This window comes from Lipophrys pholis (assembly GCF_963383615.2).
Source record: "Lipophrys pholis genome assembly, chromosome: 8".
Lineage (NCBI taxonomy): Eukaryota > Metazoa > Chordata > Actinopteri > Blenniiformes > Blenniidae > Lipophrys > Lipophrys pholis.
Window position 1 is genome coordinate 8,271,806 of NC_137630.1, and position 20,260 is coordinate 8,292,065.

The 20,260-nt window shown below is 44.4% G+C and overlaps 1 protein-coding gene across 1 annotated transcript in view; it reads right to left on the reverse strand.

Moving 5' to 3' along the window:
- The window catches only part of LOC308113470 (plexin-A1-like), a 32,944-nt gene extending 15,442 nt beyond the window's left edge, over positions 1-17,502 (reverse strand). The window contains exon 1 of the mRNA XM_080469788.1: positions 16,112-17,502. Coding sequence (XP_080325914.1) covers positions 16,112-17,293 — 1,182 coding nt within the window. The 5' untranslated portion in view covers positions 17,294-17,502. The remainder of the gene's footprint in view (positions 1-16,111) is intronic.
- Positions 17,503-20,260: the final 2,758 nt, after the last annotated feature.

Genomic DNA, 20,260 nt, shown 5'->3' on the forward strand with positions numbered 1-20,260 from the left:
AATATTGTGAGAAAAATGTGATTTATTGCGCTCCTACTTTTTATAAGCGCCATTTGGAAAGTAACTAACTCAATTTCAAGCTGTTTTATGTTCCGGGCAGCTGTTTAATGCCGCTAAATACTGTTTTTACTTTTCTGGCAAAAAAAATTAATATTCCAGGAGTTTGGGGTCCAACAAACTTCCCTGGGACACCACAGATGTCCAAACAGACTCGGATAGATAAATGTTCTAACACTTTAGGTTGGGGGAAGCACATCTGCTCCCACTGGCCTACATTTACCAAATGCAGGCAAACGTCACATCTGCCAGCTCGCCAAAACGCACGTTCTATGCAAGCGCAGGCCAGATGATGCTCTTTAAGCCACTCTCTCTCCAATCCAAGCACGACGGACTATAATCTGCGTAATCTGAACCAAAGCCTTCCCTGACAGCTGTAATCCAATTATTACAGACCCCTGCAGAAGTCCAGAGAAACACCAGGGCCTGGTTTAAACGCAGCGTTTGTGTCGGGTGAAAGGCGGAGGGAGTGTGACACGGACCGACGTGGGGCGAAAAAGTAGAGACATGCAGCTTTGTTTATGCTGGGATGGCTCGCTCCGCATAATTTGACCAAATTACAAAGGACCGAAATGCTTCCGTTGTTTGTGCAACCTTACTATCAGCCAAATCTTGAAGACACACAGTGGAGAAAGACCAAATATTGAAGACATTTTTTTTTATAAAACCTAACGTCAATAGATTTGATGAATTGTTTTAAAAGAAATATCAATCATTTCCTTGCATACTTTGAATACTATTACACCGAGTTATTCCAATGTAATATTTCTGGTTTTTGAACAGCGTTAATAGAAGCATATATCTTTTATTAGGAACTTAATGCGGGTACAGATATGAGGAGCAGAAAACGGTACGTTACAAGAGGAACTGCTCGTGGCTTCCATTCTCTCCTTCTAAACCCCTCACCCCAACCAGAGCAGCAGAAAGTCTCCACCTCTGGGTCGGGCTCTGCAGGGTTCTTTCTGTTAAAACTGAGTTTTTCCTTCCCGCCATCTTCCCTGCTGGCTTTATATCGATAAAATAGAATTGAATTATTTGACTTAAATGTGTTCGGGTGAGAAAGGTTAGGTAAAGAAAGTTGTGAAAATGCAGGTTAAGTGATGCGAATCAGTGAACTGTTTAAGAAGCAGGTGACACTGAAATGTGAAGGGCGAAAGCGGCGTTGTTTATTGACCGAAGCAATTTGGATTAAGTCGGCTGCTCCTCATTTATCGACATCTCGCAGGTCGGCGACACATTTGTCACAATCCCTCACCCCCGGGGAACACAATCATAAGAAAAACAAGCAAGGTTCTCCTTAAGATACAGGGGGTGCTGCTGAAACTACGAGGAACCCCGTGAGTGTTACGAATTCAAATGTTGGATATTTACAGTAATATCCGTCTTCAAATGCACATAAAAGTGACGACAAGAAACGTATCGGAGCTTTATCCGAGCCGAGCGGCTATGACGGAAACGCAGACAGAGCACTGGTGGAAACCTGCATTTTCACACAAATACATGCCGCAGCACCGCTGCGCACACAAACACACGCTTTAATTATTAAAGAAACAAATATGCGGTAACGATTGCCCGTGTTTGCACAAACGCACACGCACACATTCGTAAATGTTGGTCATAAACCCAACGCAAACACAGCACGGCATAAAAAAGCTCTATCAATAAATAATTACGCTCTTCATTAGATGCTGCGGGTCAGCGTTTTGAGCGCGTGCAGCACAGATTTGTGTCCTGGGTGACCAGAGCGCGCCGGCGAAGAGGGAGCGAGAACGTCGGCTTTTGATTAGGTCAGGAAGACGTGATTGCAATCTGCGATGTGTGAGAGCGCTCGATATTTCCATGTTAATACTCGCGATGAATAAATATTGAAGTTTGCATATCCGCTATGTGGCGCATAGTTTTTCCATCAGCGACTGAATTTATTCGAACAATGATGAAAATAATTGGAAGGTTGTCCATGATTGAGGATTTGCAGGGCAGATCTGATCAGGGGTCTGATGAGAGACTGACGGGAAGGCGTGGCGGCGCATCCGTGATGGGAGAGAACTGCTGCAGACGATCTGTGTGAGAATTGAAAAGGTGAATTGTGCTGAAACGTTTTGAATCTTCGACTCCGACGCTGCTGTCGACTCCCGTCTCCAGTGATCCAACACAAACAACGCGGACCAGAAACAAAGCTCCAGCTCAGGCTTCTTGTAGCCTTCAATATCAGTGTGAGAATAAACATACATCAATACCACCTAATTATCATTATGGAGGTTATCATCTGGTTTTTCGAAAAACCAAGCAAGTCAACTCGACATCTGAGGGTGTCACATGGTATGAGACACCAAAGTACCAGCAGTAAATCCCTCTAAGCCATATGAAAGCTCGTTAAGGCTCCACATACATGCAAAAACATACATGTGCTTCAAACGTCACTGCTTTTATACTTCCACCCATTTCATTGAAATGGGCTTTTTGTGTCCAATCCAGCTCCAAGTTCTCATTCGGGCCAAATACTAAGAAGGATTATGCAGAAGAAAAAACTCAAAGATAACCAGGAGGAGGTGACACTGATATTGATAATGAGAAGGAGACATGATTGGAAGCAGTGGTGGCCGGTGAAGCTGTTCAACACATTGAAGCATCACACCGGTGGCATTGCTCCATTGGTCTGTACCAGTGAGTCCACAATGAAGCCAGAGAAAGACAAAGCTTTTATGTATTCATAAAGTAGCCTTGAGCTGTGGCGTGGCACTGAATAGGATTATTCACGAGCCTTGACCACACATGACGGTTCAGTACTTACTGTATATCTTGGACCATTCTTGGTATTGACCACCGCAGACACCGCTGCAAACACTGTAGTTTCAGAGAAACTCTGACCCAGCCGCAGAGTTATCACAAATTGGCTTTTGTCAAACTCCATGAAATCCTTCTACTGCTCATAGTGTTTTCTGCTAACTCTAAATACATAAATAAATGTAGGCCAACAGGCGTCTAGAAAAACTTCTCAAAGTTCCCTGCTCAAATTATCTCTCCATACCTTCATTTCATATTCTGCTGAAGTTCATTATCAAAGAAATAATTGCATATATACCAAGTGCTATGTATAATGTTTGAAGGGAAACTGAAGTCATCACTCAGAATGAAACTTACATCAAACATAGAAGCAGCTTTCTTTCTCAGACCACAAGGTCTTCATCCATTCCTCACCGTTCTCTCAGCCACGTTTGCTGTCTCCATGAAAATGGCAGCAACTAATCTGACCATTTCTGATAGGTGGAGCCTCATGCCAATCATTCACACACACACACATCAAGGCCTCCCTGCAGGAGGCGATTTGTGCGAAAAGGTTTACAAAATAATGCCTCTACGTTTAGTCATGTCTGACAGTTTTGATTTGGAAAGTGTGGTATTCAGCCAGCATTTACTAACTGGCAGGAGCAGAAAGGGTCCAGCCTCTTCATACAGTCTGTGTATGGTGCATGCAAAGGAAGTTGATTGCAGTGTTTTTTTAAGATCCATATGAATAACTGATGATATTGACCTTTGGCGAAGCCCCCAGTTGTGTCTGTGGTCTGCCACACAGGTTCCTCCACGGGAGACATTTGTTCATGTTTTGTTTGGGTTCTGGAAAAGGGATAATGTAAACCCTGTTGTTTATCCTTTCAGGATAGCTTGTATCGCTGTTGCGTGCGCGCCATTGTTGCATCTTTAATGACTTAAATAGCCCAGAAAACAACAAAAGTGTCTCCAGCTCTAATGCTTCAGCAGATTCATTCGACTAAATCAAACCCTGGTGCACTTTCTCCAGCAGTGTTTCTCATCTGTGGGATTATAAATGAAGGTGCTCCGGTGTTTAACGACCAAGCAGCTCAAGATCCACTTTTAAAGAGTCTGATTGTAAAAGTCAATTTAAGTCACAACACAGCACTGATCAGCAGACCTGGACGAGACAACATGATGTCACCTTCTCCATGCTACTCATACTGCACTCTGGGTAATTATCAACACAGTAATCTCATATATGCAAAGCATATATAATGTCTTTGTGCCTTGAGACTTGTTCTTCCAAACCAAAGTGCTGTTTTTCTTGCTCCTAATTTACCTTTTTTTGTTGGTTTTTTTTGGTATAGTTTTTTTTTCCATTTCATTTGTTGTTGTTGTTTTTCCATTCACCCTTGACATTTGTGCTTCTAACTCCATCCCTTCGGACAGTGGACAGTTAGTTCTGCCAATCCATTAATAGCTTTTATGAATCAATGTCACATCTCGACTCTGCAGAGCATGAATGCACTTGGCATGGGAAAACATTTCCTGCAATTCGGTCTTTTGCAATATGTACGAGGCGACGTCGCATCAACAATAAATTGCGAAGGCATAATTGTCATCAATGCACAGATATTAGTTTGAATAAAACGGAAGATTGGCGAAGTATAAAAAATATTGTAGCCTGCCCAACAACTGGTTAAAGAAAAGGAAAAGTACTTGTTTTTCATTGAATTGTGATTGTGAATTCTTAATAAACAAATATGGATTCTTGCCAATACTGAGTTGCAGTGCGCAAAGTCTGAAACAACAAAGCATTAGGTCTCCAGGACCAGAACTAAAAAAGACTTTTCAGACTTTTCAGACCATGCTGATGAATAATAATAAATCCAATTTGACACGCTGACAAATAAAAAGATGAGGCTTTAGGAACAGTTTCTCTACTTAGGGCCTTTTTGTTTTTTTTAAACCACTCCAGTTCTTGAACTGCACAATCGCTGTCAATAAATCTATCCAGTGTCAACAACCAAAATCTCCTTCGAACTGCTCATGTGGTTCTGGGAGAACGGTCACTTCACATCCAACTCAAACAGCTTTGAGGCTAAGCAGCCACAAGCTCCACAACTCTCCAAATCCATAACAAGCTGACACCCTCATGAGCCCTATAGCCGCCATTAATCTACTTTGTCATGTGCTCGCGCTAACAATGAGCACCACTGTGCATTAAATCTCATTCTCACGCACCGTTCGCATCGTTTTTGGATTGGAGGAAAACGCTCCGAACGCACAGTAAATTTAGACGGCTTTCGCAGCGGGGTGGGCACCTCGCGACTCAGCCCCAGGCGGGAAAAATATCACAAGACAAAAACATATGGGGGAAGTGTTAGCGCCGAAGTCATTAAAACGCCCGCAGGTATGTAACAATCTGCTGTGTCATGCATCAAAATGTCTGGGAAGGTGCGGGTGAGAAAAGCGCGCCTCATCAGAAAGCGTCCCCCCCCCCCCATGGACTGGATTCTCTAAGGCGTTTGACAGCATTTCACCTCTGTGCTGTGTGACTTGGGGGAAAAGAAAAGAAAATAAAAAAATCCGTCTTTATAAGTCACTTAATCTCCCACTGAGACGTTTAAAAACTTGGGGGTTTTTTTGTCTGAAATCCGTGAGGGAATCCACCGGTGGCCTGAAATAGCACCATCTGTTTGCGGAGTCGTTTCTCACCTGCTCCTCGTGAAACAATCGGGAGCTGCAAAAACAAATCCAACTAACTCGGGGACTGACGGTGTTCTGGGAGGCGTGTTACTCTAATTAGGGGTAGAGGTACATATTGACAATCAAATCCCATGTAGAAACCACGATACACATGGAGCATTACTTTGCATGTGTCCCCGGAAAAAAAACCCTTCTCCTATAGCTGCTGCATTATGCATGCTTTTACAAACTCACCCTGACAGCACGGCTTGAGGCCGGTTTTGGAGAAAGAAGGTAGCTAACATTCATGGCAGCGTCACCGATATCTCAGCTCACGTCTCAGTGTCGTGTTGTGTCTGCTGCTCTTAGGAAATTTGTTGTAAAAAAAAATCTATGTTTTCTTTAAAAAAAAAAAATTTCAATTTGGCGGGTTGGATTGGAGCAGGGCGGTTTTGACACTGCTTCTCAACTACAATGACTGATTTCAAGTTGATAATATTACCAAAGCCATTCACTTCCGGATGTAACAGTGAACCTGTTGTGTAGTATCTCCTGTCTGGAAAAATCTGTGGCCGTTTAAAAAGCAAAAGAAGTTTGTTTGCCCAGGAGATGTTCAGACTTCCTGATGAATGTCTCATTTAAGAAAACATTAACAGCTAAATAGGATAGAAATGCAGTGACAGAGGCTTACTAGTAGAAAGAAAGATGAAGGGAGGTAGGTACTTCGACATGCGTGCCCACAAATGTCATGTCTGACTAATGGTTTCTGACTGTATGTTGATTTACTCAGATCCTGCAAATAGATTGCAGCTTCGTTTGCATGCATTTTGCAGATGATATACTCCATTTGCACCATCGCACGAGTATTCTAAATCTGCGTGCTTTAAGCTCTCTTCACATGATAACTGTCTGCCGGAAACATGCCGGCGGCAGAAGTTTATCAGAGATGGGAGATGATCTGGTACAGAGACAAAGTGAGAGGTTTAATAGAGAAAACCTCTTAAAGTGCACAAATAAAGTTCATGGGGAAGCTGAGGGAATATGCAACTCGTGCGATAACAAAGCACAAACAATCCGCACATTGTCAAAGGTAGTAAATCCTTTCTATACGTGCCACTCTTTAGTAGATCAGGCCCAAGGGTTTGGAAAGTGAGGAGACCCTGTGGTGGATTCTGTTGTTGTCTTCTCGTCTGATGCAGGATTCCACCTCCTTAATAGTGCTGACCTTTTGTTTCAGGACTTTTTCTTTCGCGATGCATCAAACGTTTTCCATCTATGAACGAGCTGAAATGTTGCTGTTATGATAAATAATGTCGGCTTGTCACAGGAAGTCACATTGAAAGTTGCCCATAAGCCACAGTGGCTCGCGGCGAGGCATTAATCCCAAATTAATATAAAAAGCCTGAAAGCTGCACTCTGTTGGCTTTTGCATCAAAAGCAACTCAATATAGTAGAAGGTTGTTCCAAAGCACACGCTCTGCTCAACTTAAATCACTGTTAATAGTGTAAATAAAACTTTAGCGGGTATGAATTTTATTACCGAAATGATACTTGGCAGGCAAATATTTCTCCTCCAAATTTAAACGCAAAGACTGCATCTTTGAAGATTCATTTAAAAAAAAATTGAAAGAAAAAAAAAAAAAGAAAAAAATCCAATTGACTGCACTGATGACTCTACCAGGACCGCGACACACATGGAAGCCAGCTGGAGGGGCTCCAACTGCAAGTCACAAAACATTGTTTTCACTGGGAATGAATGGGACTTTAACTCCTGCAGTCGCATGTGCCCGAAATAGCTTCTCCCTCTACGCTGCTACACAAAACCACATAATTCAAGAGAAAACGGTCAACCAGACACAGCCATTTCTTAATGCTTCACGGGCACATCATTAAATATTAAAGAAATATTATCGTGTGCGGTGCAAGCGCAGCCGTTGGAGTCCCGATATTCCCCACCCAGCGGGCCCCGAGGCATGATGCAACATGGGTGATCCATCCAGCGGGACCTTGCGGTAATGAGACTAAAGATACAACGGAGAGATAGTGGAGTGAGGCGGCGAAAGGACACGCACGCACTCAGTCACCCGCCGCCTGGAAGACGGAATACAAAACGCCACAGAAATAGACTGTAATCCTGGCCAGCAGTGATCAACGCTGATAAATATTAATAAACACCATTATGCTACGAGAAAAATAGAGAGAGAGAGAGAGAGAGAGAGAGAGTCGCGCGGCGAGGAAGGGCAATAACAAAAGACACACCAGACAGTCTTCTTTGCTCTCTTGTTATTGCAGGCAATTTTCCTCTGTGACGTCCACCTTGTGTTTTGGCAGGCAGTGCGGACTCACGTGCACGCTCGCTCACACACTCTCATTATCAGGCCCATTTTCCTCGGTTTGTTTGCACTGTTGTGTTTTTGTCCTGCTGCTTTGGAGGCCCGGGATAAGAGATGGGCGTACACACTCAGGGATGCTCAGAAGAGATGCAGGAGGGGGGGGGGGGGGGGGGGGGGGGGGGGTGGAGATAAAGTGAGTCCTAAACATGCATGCATAGATACATCAAGGATGATCTCTCTCTCTCTCTCTCTCTCTCTCTCTATCTGTCTCTCTCTCTCTCTCTCTCTCTCCTGTCTGAATCAGACTCATTAGTCATGCTAGGACCGTAAGCGCTGCCGGGTCGGCCGGCTCGCGGAGCTGTGGAGCTGGAAGGCGGCCCGCAGCTGGAGAAGGTCACCCACAGCTCAGTTTGACTCCCAGAGGACTCGACGGCGGCCTTCTCCCGATATCCAGCCGACAGAAAAGATGCACAGGGAGAGCCCTCGCACGTTTGACAGCCGTCAGTCGTGACCTCAAGCTGTGGGAAGAAATGACCACGCAGATTGGAAGGCTCCTTAGATGACCTGTGGAGTTCCACACGCGTTTGTGTGAATAAAAATAAACTCCGGTGTCCAGTCGCGGTCCTGGAGGGCCAGAATCCTGCATTTTTTTTTCAGTTCTCTCTCAGTTACCACACTCCTGATGAAGTCAGGGGCTTCTTATTGGGCTTCGTTTACAAGCTTGATGATGATCATTGGATTAAAGTATGCAGAAGCAGGGAGCTTCCTAAGGTCCTGCTTACATGACCATGTTTTCGTGGCCATAGTGAATAGTTCGTCTGCACATGCGCAGGTAGATGGACAATAATAACAACGTTTGCCTCCAGAGTGTCATGACTCCCAGTCGATATTCCCTGGGACTTGGTAGTTTTATATTTGAGAGCAATCCAACTTGGTCGTCTGTCCAGATCTTATCTCGATGTGGAAGAATAACAAGAACTCAGTCTCAAACAAGCATATGGGTGAGGGAAAAATGCAATACTGCACGTACAGGCACACGAAACATAATCAATACGTCAATACAGGACAAATCGTTCAGTCTGATCCTTATCTGCATATATATATATATATATTTCCCCCCAAATTACAGAGAATTAGCAACCCTCCTAAATTATACTTCATCTTACAGATAAGTGCTTTAGAAAATGCAAACCTTTCTGAACAAATATGGATAACAAAACTACACGAGCTTCCGTTCTGCTGCTTTTGTTAGTTTTATTGTGCAAAAAGTCCCGACAGCAGCCTGTACGAGTGGCACATTAAAGCAAATATTGGCCAGAAGCAAAAGCATGCCAATAATCTCATGCATAGCAACAATACCATGCATTTGTGGGGCAGACTGTCCCGGAGTGTCCACCGCCAGCCTGCCAAGCGCTGGCGGTGCGTCAAAGAAGTCTGTAATTAGTTTGGTCATCCGTCCTCAAAGTAAATCTTTGACTTCACTATGCTATCTAAACTGTTTCACTGAAGCACTGATCAACTTTTTATAAGAGTCTGCATCCTCACCTGGGTCACAGTACCTGAGGCAAACCTGAGATTCCTGGAGCAACATTTGATTTATTTATCTAGTTTTGTTGGTTGTTATGGTCTCTGCATATGCTGGATATGCAACAGATAAACAAACATCAGACCATTGAATTAACTAGATTGCTCTCAATACAACGTTTCAAGTGACCTTGGGAGACCTTTTCAAAAAGTTGTGTTTTCAGTGTCTCTGAGCACCGTTGTCTCGCGAACGGACACCTAAACCCAAATGAAAGTGTTCTGTTTTCACTTGAAAATGTTGTGGCGTAAATGGGGCTCAGATGAAGATTATTAGCACATACAGATTATTTTTGGAGCGTTTAAAAAAAGAGCTTATGTAAGCGAGGTATCTTGGTAAACTATGCTGTTGGTTGACTTTTTTGAAAGCTTGTTTTTACCCTCGGACAGAATAAAACTAAGAAATCTGACCCTGGTTTTTGATCACATCTTCACAAAACCCACGACACAGAATCAGCAAAACCCAATGCTATACGGAAACTTTGAACCTTGAAGACCAAATCTATCACTTGTGCTATTACTTCTAATACCCCCCCCCCCCCCCCCCCCCCCCCCCCCCTCTGTGTGAAGTATCTGTTCATATTCTGTCCTTCACTGACCACCACACAAACAAACCAAGCAAACACTGAACACATTGAACACCGTACCAAAGCCCAGTATAGTCGACAATATACTTTGAGCTGAAGTTAGAATCTTGTTATAAAAGGCTTTGAGACCCTCTAGAGCTGAAACATTGCACAAAGCTGTAACAGCAAAGTATCTTGTTTTTCCCTCACTGTAATTCAGAAAGTCTTTTGTCACAAGAAGGTACAGCTTCGTAATAATCGGCATATCAGTGAGCCTCATCCGGTGCTGTTGGAAAACAATTTTCTCCGGCGGTGTAGACTATGATTAATTTTGATGGCTCGCAGGTAGCGAGGGCTTCCTCAGCTTTGACTGACTGACCCGACTTGTCGCTCGAAATGAGCCGCTACGAAAGTTTTCACACGACAACGGAACGGCAGCAATGAGCCGTCACCGCCTCTCATCAGGAAGTGGCGAGCGCGCACTGTACGGGGAGATGATAAATTCATCACCGCAACATCCCGGAGCGAGCTCCTCTGACACAACCTTGATCGATCGCAGGCAGAGCGACAGATGGCCGTAAAGGACAATCATGTAACTGTATGCTCATTAGCATAATCACATGCGTATACGGTAGTCTTTACAGTACAAGGCCAGATTGTGCTTGCTCAGCACCGTGGGCGTTGAGACTGAAATGATATTGTCTTCTGAGACCTGCAACATTTTGAGCAATCGCAGCAATGACTTTACTTGAAAATACACGTTGAGGATAGCTGAAGTTTGCGCAATAAAAACATCTAACAACACCTCATAAGAGGCCTGGATCAAAAGTCAATAGAATTTATGGTGAATAATGCAAACAGAGCATTTCATTGTCGATATCGTGCAGGTCATTTCAATGTGTGATTTGCTGATTGGGTCATTGAGCTGGAAGGAAGATGCCCTATAACCTGGATGTTAGTGTTAGTGACTCCAGCTGAATAAGATGCAAATAGATAAAGCTTATATTGTTTTAATCTTCCTGAAGCATCACAGGTAATGTAGCTAAAGCCAAGTGTGACTGGCAGGTGTACATCTACTATGCTCCTGTTGACGACTTGTGGTGGTCGTTGAACAGGAGTTTAGTGAAAAAGCAACTGAGCAGCTCTTCACAGAAGACGTGTCAGATGAACAGGACTGTCGAAGACGGCGATTCTTCTCATTTACAAAATATTTAACATTCACACAGAAAGTACAGTAACTTTATGAGCTACAACAAAGATTGACAATTAGTTACTTCCAAGTTGAAGTCAGTATAGTCGCACATTATTTGAAAACATTTTAATTATGATCTTAGCGATCATTAATAACACCATTCAGTCTGTAAATATAGACCCTAACTATCTATTTGAACAGTTTTTGTTTTTTTTCTAATCAACATACTTCAAGGTGAAAATGAGAGTTGGGACATCGAGTGCATAAATAATGATAAAGCTCATAAATAATGTAAATAAAATCTAAATTATCACCTCAGAGTTCACAACTGCCTCTACCAACAAGTGAATTCCCAATTTATATTCAAGTCTGGCCAGACTTATATAACAGTTGCAGTCAAGGCTGCATGTCCAGGAATATAGGATGTCTTAAGTCTTGGCTTTCCTGAGATAGTGCATTCAGAAAATGGGCACAGCGTGAGGTCACGGTGACCTTAAACTTGGAGGATCTGGATTCTACCGATTCGTCTGTGAGATTGCAGGAACATGTGTATGAAATAGAAAGAAACCCCCTAGAGAACACCTGCATGTCCACAAAACCTCGAACTGAAGGCAGATGCTGAACTGAGATATATAGTATACCAGTGTTTCTTTGTCAAGATCCCAGAGTACAAATTTTAGATGTGTGCCGGCCCAAAAGCACCTGATTCAAATGTGAGGCTTGTTATCGAGCTCTGCAGAGGCCCGATAACAAGTCATCAGAAGTGTTGGTGCAACAAAAGAGGAAGTGTTTGTGGCGAATACAATCTGGAGCAACAAAGTGCAGTGCAGCCCCAGGGCTTCATGGGTAATGGACCTATATATACACCAAATTACCAGGCATATTTGTCTGGAGCTACTCACAGGAAAAATATAGTAAGGTTACACACAGGACCAAAATGCAGGTTGGAAATCATTTTTAAAAATAACCACCCAAACCACTACACGGTACTCTGGCTATGCCTCATTGGGGTCCAGGTAAGCCTGAGTGTTTTTCCTAAGCTTGGTCCTGTGTTGATTTACATATCCACAGTTTAACGTAGACATTTCTTTGCTCATATTTCATAAATTTAAGGTGCTTCTTACATCTCCAGTTTCTATTAAGATCCAGGTGAGTTTTTGGATCGAGTACAATGGGCTAAGTGTTAACTCAGTGCACAACGGATTTCACTTACATCACGATTAACAGCTTCTTTACATTGTTAATCACATTCACCCATTCACACACACACCAGTGAAGGCGGCTGCAATGCAAGGCGCTCTGTCCATCCACTGGGTGAAGTTTGGGGTTCAGTTTCTTGTTCAAAGACATGGGATGAGGGATCAAACCTGCAACCTTCCATTGAGCCAGCCAAAAGAGTTATAGTCCAATGAGATATGCATTCTGGTTTATTGCGTGAGCTTCACACATACAATCAAACACAGAGAAGGAAAATGCCAAAAAACTGCAGCCAAACTCCGATTCAGTGCCTCGTTATATTTTCTTTGATGACTATATAAATGCGTAACTGTAAACAGGAACAGTGAAATGTACGCTGCGTCTACTGAATGCCTCATAGAAAGGAGGGAGAAGCCAAATGGTGCAGAGAAGGGATAAACAATATGTTTGTTGGAGGAGCTGCACAAAATACTGCAACCACAGTGGTCCTGTTTACATGGCAACATTTTAAAGAGTAAACAGAAATCTGGGGGACCGTTAACACAACAACGGTGCTCAGAGCCATGGAATCGAGTCCACCTCTGGTTCGGGGAGGAGGTATTGATTCTCGATTCAATTCTGAAAAACGCAAAAAATGATGCCTGAGCCACGTGATGGTCCTCATGTCATCATGCGAACACTTGATGCAGTCTTAAAATCAGAGTACTTGAACGAGATGTGAACATGAATCACATCAGATATTGATTTTGGTGTGGATCCCTACCAAATGTGAGCCTTGGTCAAGACTTACATTAAAAATCCCGTCTCCTTGCTTGACGCATTCTGTTAAGTGAGCACACTTTTGACTCGTCGGTTACTTTTAATAAATATCATTAAATCCATTGAAATCAATCAGCTCTGTCCACTTGTCCATCGGATCTATATGTAATCATGAATCCTGTGATCCTGCAGTGCCTCAACTTGTTTGAAATAATGAGCCTCCCTGCGCCAACACAGCTGACAGAATGTATGTCAGATGAATCTATTGGCTTCTGTAGATCTTAATGATGACTCAATCATATGGAGCGACATCTAAAACAGGCAGGGGTCCCTCATGGTCAGAAATGAAGGGACTCGGACGGGTCCTTGCAATTACAACATGTCAATCTCACTTTGTGTCAAGCTTAGTGATATTTTCCATGTTATGTATGCATTTTCATGGTATGCATGAAACGTATTGATCTCAAAGAAAAAAAAAATCAAGATACTTAACAGTTGTATCACAGGACATGATATCGTCACCATTAGCTTGTCTTCTGTGGTTAATGAGATGGCTGCATGAAGCCACATTTACCATCTGCCACTGTCAACAACTATCGATCACGTACAACTCTACGTCTGCAGTTTCTGCAAGGCGATATTTATGGACAGCTGTGTGGAGCTGGATGTTAGCATGAGCATGCTTCACTATGACAAAGCTGGGTGTGCATAAAGTTGCCATGAGACAGCTTCAGAGACACAGTGTGTGGTGGGATGACCAACGCTTTTGAGCGCGAAACCCGATGATAACTAAAAACGTCTTCTCCCAGGTGCCCCTTCTCTTCCTTCTCTTTGGTCTCACCTTCCTTTGGTTCTCTCTTCCTCTCGTATGTTTCCCCAATCCCACATTCCCCTTTCTTCTTCCCCACTGCGTCTTCAATCCTGCCCCTCTCTTCACACCCTTCCAAACCTTCGCCCCCCCCCCCCCCCCCCCCCCCATAAAACCCACACGACTCCTTCCTTCTGTCATCCCCCCATCACTCCGCTCCCCTTTATCACTGCATCGTCTGTTCCCTCCGCATTGTATTTTCAGATCACATCCCGGCTCTGGCTTTACACACTAAGTCACTCTATAGCTCATCACTCAGTGGAAAGTCAAGGAGAGGGCAGAGAGGAACGGTGAAAGCGTAAAGCCTTGAGAAAGACACAAATCCTTTGAGAGAGGAAGAGAAAGCAAGTAGTAGGGGGGGGGGGGAAACTAACCGAGGAAGACCAAGAGGAGGGAGAGAGGGAGACGTCAAAGGTCAAATATCATAGTCAAATAAATAAGGTCACGGAATAGAGTCAAAGAAGAAGGGCGAAAAGGAGAGACAATAAAGAGTGGTGGGAGAATAGGTAAATGAAACGACAAAAACGTAACTGAAATGACACGACATGAGTGAAGGGGGGGGGGGCATAGAGCGAGAGCAAGATGGAGACAGTGAGGTGACGAGGGGGCCAGAGATTTATAGCAGGTTGTTATGGAACAGCCACTGAATAACAGAAGGTGAGACCGGGGGAATTATTCATGAGAATATAAGGCTGCAAGTGTGTGTGTAATGTGGTTGACAGCAGTTACCACACACACATAAACACACACACACACACACACACACACACACACACACACACACACACACACACAGACACAGAGTGTTTGGCCGGCTCACCTGTGAGTCAAAGCACATCATGCAGTCCACAACCTGTGGATGCAATTATTCTAAAGAAAACCTCCAAGAGACAGCAGCCCCGTCCTCCCAGTCAATAAATGAGGAGACATTTCAACAATATTAAAATGAATTCATGATGGGAAAGATGGCTTCACCGCTGGAGGCTTCCGCCAGAGTCGGTGATGAAAGATTCCTTCAGGTAGTACATGACAACCAGAAGTCAATATATTATAATTTAGTTATTTTGGTTCCGCATCTGCTGGCTTCACGGGGATCATTAGACACTATATATAGCCTGCGCTACTGTATTGCAGGTACACTACAGATGCTTCACTTCAGAGGAAATACGGCTTCTGTTTTTCGGGTAATCATGGGAAATGTGTTGCATTCACTGCCCACACTTTCCCACAGCTCGAACAGAAAGGCCATTGAGAAATGATGTATCCAAGGTGGCATTAGAAATGTAGTCACACCTGATCTCTGACTGTTTTGGCCTAAACCAGTGGAAAATATGATTTTACTGCTTTGAAGAGATTTTACTGCTTTGAAGATGTTGGGGTTTTTTTCTTCCCCCCAAATGAAAGTTAAACAAAAAATAGACGTTGACTGAAGGGGTTTCCTAAAGATGTTTGGTGTTTCCCTTCTTGAAATGAAACACCGAATGAACAAGTAACAAAGAACAAAGTGACTTTTGGCAGTCAAAAAGCCACTCAGCTAAACTAAAGCCAACGGTGCATTCATGAGCAGCTGGGAAGTAGGAAAGTTTTGAATTCAGAGTGGAAGGGATACACAGGGATGCCTGATGAAATCTCAAACATCTGAGAGAGTGGGAGGTTTTGTAGCGCTCCAAGAAGCAAGTCAGACGTCACTCGACATGGCAGCTTTTGGGATTTTCAACGTGTGGGCAGGTGAGCACTCATGCCGCACATATTTTGTCTTACACTAAATCGATCAGTTCAATAGTCTCACTGAACTCAAAGACAATACAATGAAAACAAAAGCCAAGTTCCCTTCAGGCCACAGGTGATGATAAGAGTGCCTGTAACTTCTGAGCCAAATTTCGAAGTGCTTATGGTTATGGTGTTATTTGTTGCTGTGATGTCAACGCTCCAAACTTGGAAGTGCCAGCTGCCAGATTCAAAACTCTCTCAACTCCCACACAAAATTGTCCAAAACACTCCACTTGAAACTTATCAATTAAAAAGCTAATGTGTGTTGTTGATTTAAAAGACTGTCGGCAAAAAACAACCGGCACAAATGATCAGGAAAACAGTCGAGACTGTGCAAAACACTCACCGAGTTGATGCAGGCCAGCTCTTTGTTGAGAAGCCATGGTAGAGAGAGTTTTCCTTCTCCTCTGTAGCAAGACTGAATCCTCTCTTTAATCTTCTCCTTTATCTGCCTCATGGTGAACAGACACAAAGCCGACTCCTTGGGCGGCTTGGCTCTGTTCTTCTGACCCTGGGCAAACACGGTAAACAGAACCTCCTCGCGCTCTTGAATTCCAAGTGAGCGGGCTAAGCGCGCGCCGGGCCGGGCCAAGTAAGCATCCTGAACCAATCGGTACTCCACTCCATCCTTGGTGCAGCCGATGGGGAACTCAACGTAGGAGTAGAACTTGGGGTCGTCGACGCACAGGCGGACGATCTTCGAGGTGAAGAACTGCTCACTGCTCGCGTCCGGCGAGGTGAGTTGGGTGTCGAGCTGCAAGGTGAGGTAGTACACAAACTGCTCGCTGTTGAAGCCGTAGATGTAGTAGATGTCGAATGCAGGGAACTTGGAGAGCGTGTCCGAGGGAATCTTGAGCTGGGACGAGACAAACTCATCCTGATAGACGAAGCTGAACATGTCGGCGTTCTCCTCGTTGGACATCAGCTTGCGGCTGGACAGCGTGGGGAAATACTCGGACTTCCCGTCGATGGGGGTGCCGACAAAAAGCTTCCCGCCGCCGCCAAAAATATCTGGGGAGATCACAACACCCGACATGGTGCCCGCCTCTGCCACGCTGGATAGGTAATGTTCTTTGCGGTGATGCGGCTCGCCGAGCTTGAATAAATCATCCAGACGTAGGAACTGGCATATTCCCTGGGACGTGCTCCCACATGCAATCAAACGGTTGTGGGCGGCATCAAGTAGCAGGAGTTTATTGACGTTCGAAGTCTGCACCAGTTCGTGGGGGCAAGATTGGACGCCAGGCGGGGGGTAACAGCGGGGGTTGTCTGTGACCGGGCCAGTCACGTGGCTCCGGAGCTTGGTTAGGTTGCTCGACAGCTTGTAGATCCAGTTGACGGCGCCCAGGTAGACCTCGCCGGTTTTATTGTGGACCACCAAGTGTGTGAGACCTCCTTCCGGAGGCGAGAAGTAGAGGAGCGGGGAGGAGGAGGAGGAGGGTGGAGGAGAGGTGGAAGTCATGGACAGGGAGAGGAAGAGGAAGAGGATAAGGACGATGAGGAGGGGCGGGTTGAGGTGGGAGGACATGGCGGTGAGGGGAGGGGATGTGCGAGCAGGAGGGTGTTTTTGAAGTGTGTAATCCTTCACGGGGTCAGTCAGTGCCGTACAGGATCGCAGGGTAAAACGGAACAAAAGAAGGGTTTCCGAGCAATCGACTTTTTTTTCTCTCTCCTCCTTTCTCTGCTGGTGTTTTTATAACCTCATCCCCTCATCCTCAGCATGGTCTGCCACCAGCCCTGAGAAGAAAACAGAAACAAAGAAGAATCTTAGCAAACACATGCCAATATACACTCTCTTGCCTCCTTCTGCACTCCCAGAGAGCTGGCAAAAAGCATTCATGTGTTACTATCGATATGACGAGGCACAACATATTTGCTCACAGTCTGAGGCCTCACTGTTGGAATGCAAAGGAACCCCCCCCCCCCCCCCAAAAAAAAAAACACAACAAAAAAACAATAAGGGCATTGTCGGCTTTGTTTTATTGACTCCCCGACTCTTGGCTCGCGCCACTCTGTCGAGTACATCTTTTAAAAAGAAGACAGGACCAAACATCGCTCCTCTGCATATTGATTGTCTGGAGGTATTAAAGGATTCAGGAGACAAAGTGCACATGATCACACTAAAATACGTACACACACACCTAAAGCGTGTCAATGTACTAATAAATGAGATTTGCAGAAAACACACATTTGCTTCATCATCATAGCCTTACAGATACAACACAAGGTGAGCTGCTGACATGCTGCAGTGTGATCCCAGGTGAACATCCATAAATTACAAGCAAGGCTGCATTGAGGATAATAAAATACATCTCCCGGATAGACATGCAGGCAATGTTCTTAAAAAAAAATAAAAAAATGGATGAGGAGGACGGAGTGGTCCAGAGTGGGGGAGTAGATGAGAGAATCTATTTGGCTTCATACTACTTCAATATGAAAACAGCGGAGCTGGTATAAGTAAAAAATACAGACTACTTCCTAATATATTCATCTACCTGTCTTTATTAATGTCTAAGGTGGTTAGGAAACACATTCTGACTCATTCTGAGTGATTCCTCGATTGTCTAAACTAGAGATCTGCTGAGTGAAAACTATGAATCTTGACCATGATATATTAGCTCTGACCAGTGGCGCGGCCCCTCAAATTGCTTGTTGAGACAAAACACATCCAGTCCTTTCTTGCCATCGTCGATTTTGCTGTTGGGCCTGCATTAACAATAGAAGTAAGTATCTGGGGTCGTGAGATTGGCCACGGATTCGGAGAGGCAGCCACAATAATGCAGTTGCTGCACCGTTGTGATGGAGAGCAGGTGGAGCTCTTGAGCACAGATCTGATCTCTGTTTACTGGTCAGCCTCCATCCCCACCCTCACCGGCGGTCATGAACTTCGGGTCATGACACTACATGATAGGGTTCGAGGCTCAACCATCTGGAAGAGACTCAAAGTCGAGTCGCTACTCCTGCAAATTGGTTGAGATGGTTCAGGCATTTGCTTCTGTGGACTCAGTAGGGAAGGGTCTTTTTTCTTACCTAAAGTGTTGTAATAGTTCTAAATCATCCTGAATTTGACTAAAATGCCTTTATCCAAAACAAGAGTGAAAACACAAATTTGACGTGTCTGTTGTGCAGGCAAGTCAAAAGTTGAGCAAATTACACACGGGAAACATGGATGACAGGCCCTGAACACTGCAGCACAGTGTGTGAGTTTGTGGACACTTATACAACACGTGTAGCCTTTGCGCCGAGCTTTGAGTGCAACTGAACGACATTGTTTGTGTACAGATGTCAAAACCTGAGTGACATGTGCTCAGCTCTTGACCTTCATGCTTCAGATGGAGCACTTGCATTAAATGACACTGAAACATGATGTTTTTCTGTTCAATCTGCTCGGGCATTGTAAAGAAATGCCCATACAAACTCTGTAGATCAGGGGTGTCAAACAAAAGCCCCACAATATGATCAACCAAACCACCAGGCAAACTGTAAAAATGATTTTTGGACTTTGAATGGAGTATTTTGGACATTTTACTGCATTTTGCACCAGAAAGTATCATTAAAATGGGCTTTATGTTCCAATTGTAGTCATTTCCGCTAGTAATTGTTTGGTTTTTGCAAAAAAAAGACACATTCATTATGTGGACTCTGCCACCACAACAAAGAAAAGTTTCAGCTTAAAGGTTATTATGCCACTATTTTACCTGTCAAGATGAGATTGGAATGTATGTGGTGCCTGAAGTATAATGCGTTTGACACCCCTGCTGTAGATACTTGCAGGAAGACATAAAGAAGAGGCAGACTCAGTAAGTTTCGCCGGATACAGCAGACACCATCTGGTGCACAACGTGTCAATATTACATGTCATCTCCCTCGATGTGTGATGTCTGTCAAACAAGCACTAACAGGCCATAAAAAGCTGAGTTGAGCTTCCCAGGCTGCCCACAAACTATTCCGTCCAACATTCTTGTCATTGGTTCATATGTGACGGAGCACAAGGCAGAGGCTTGTCTCTTGATGGAGTTTGGTCAGCAAACTATTCTTGTCTCTTGTTTCTGCCGCTGCTCTTTATTCCTCCCGTTCATTACATTCCTCTCTCGCTCTCTCTCTCTCTGCTCTTCTCTCAGACACTTCTCGTCAATAGAGTCTTTCATCTGCAGACGGGCCATGATTACAGTAGCCCAGATGACGATGCCGATGGCCATCCCGCCAGTACAATGCAGCCACTGTTAACACGGCAGGGACACACACACACACACACACACACACACACACACACACACACACACACACACACACACACACACACACACACACACACACACACAATGCAAATGTACAACACACACGTACAGCACTTGGCTCTCAGCACTTTTCAAACACTCCCTGATCCTAATGACTTCACCGCGTCCCGACACACTCGCTCGTAAACTTTCTCTGGCACAAGACGGACCTGCCAACAGACAATCAGGCACCGCCCACGCACTTTCACAACTTATCA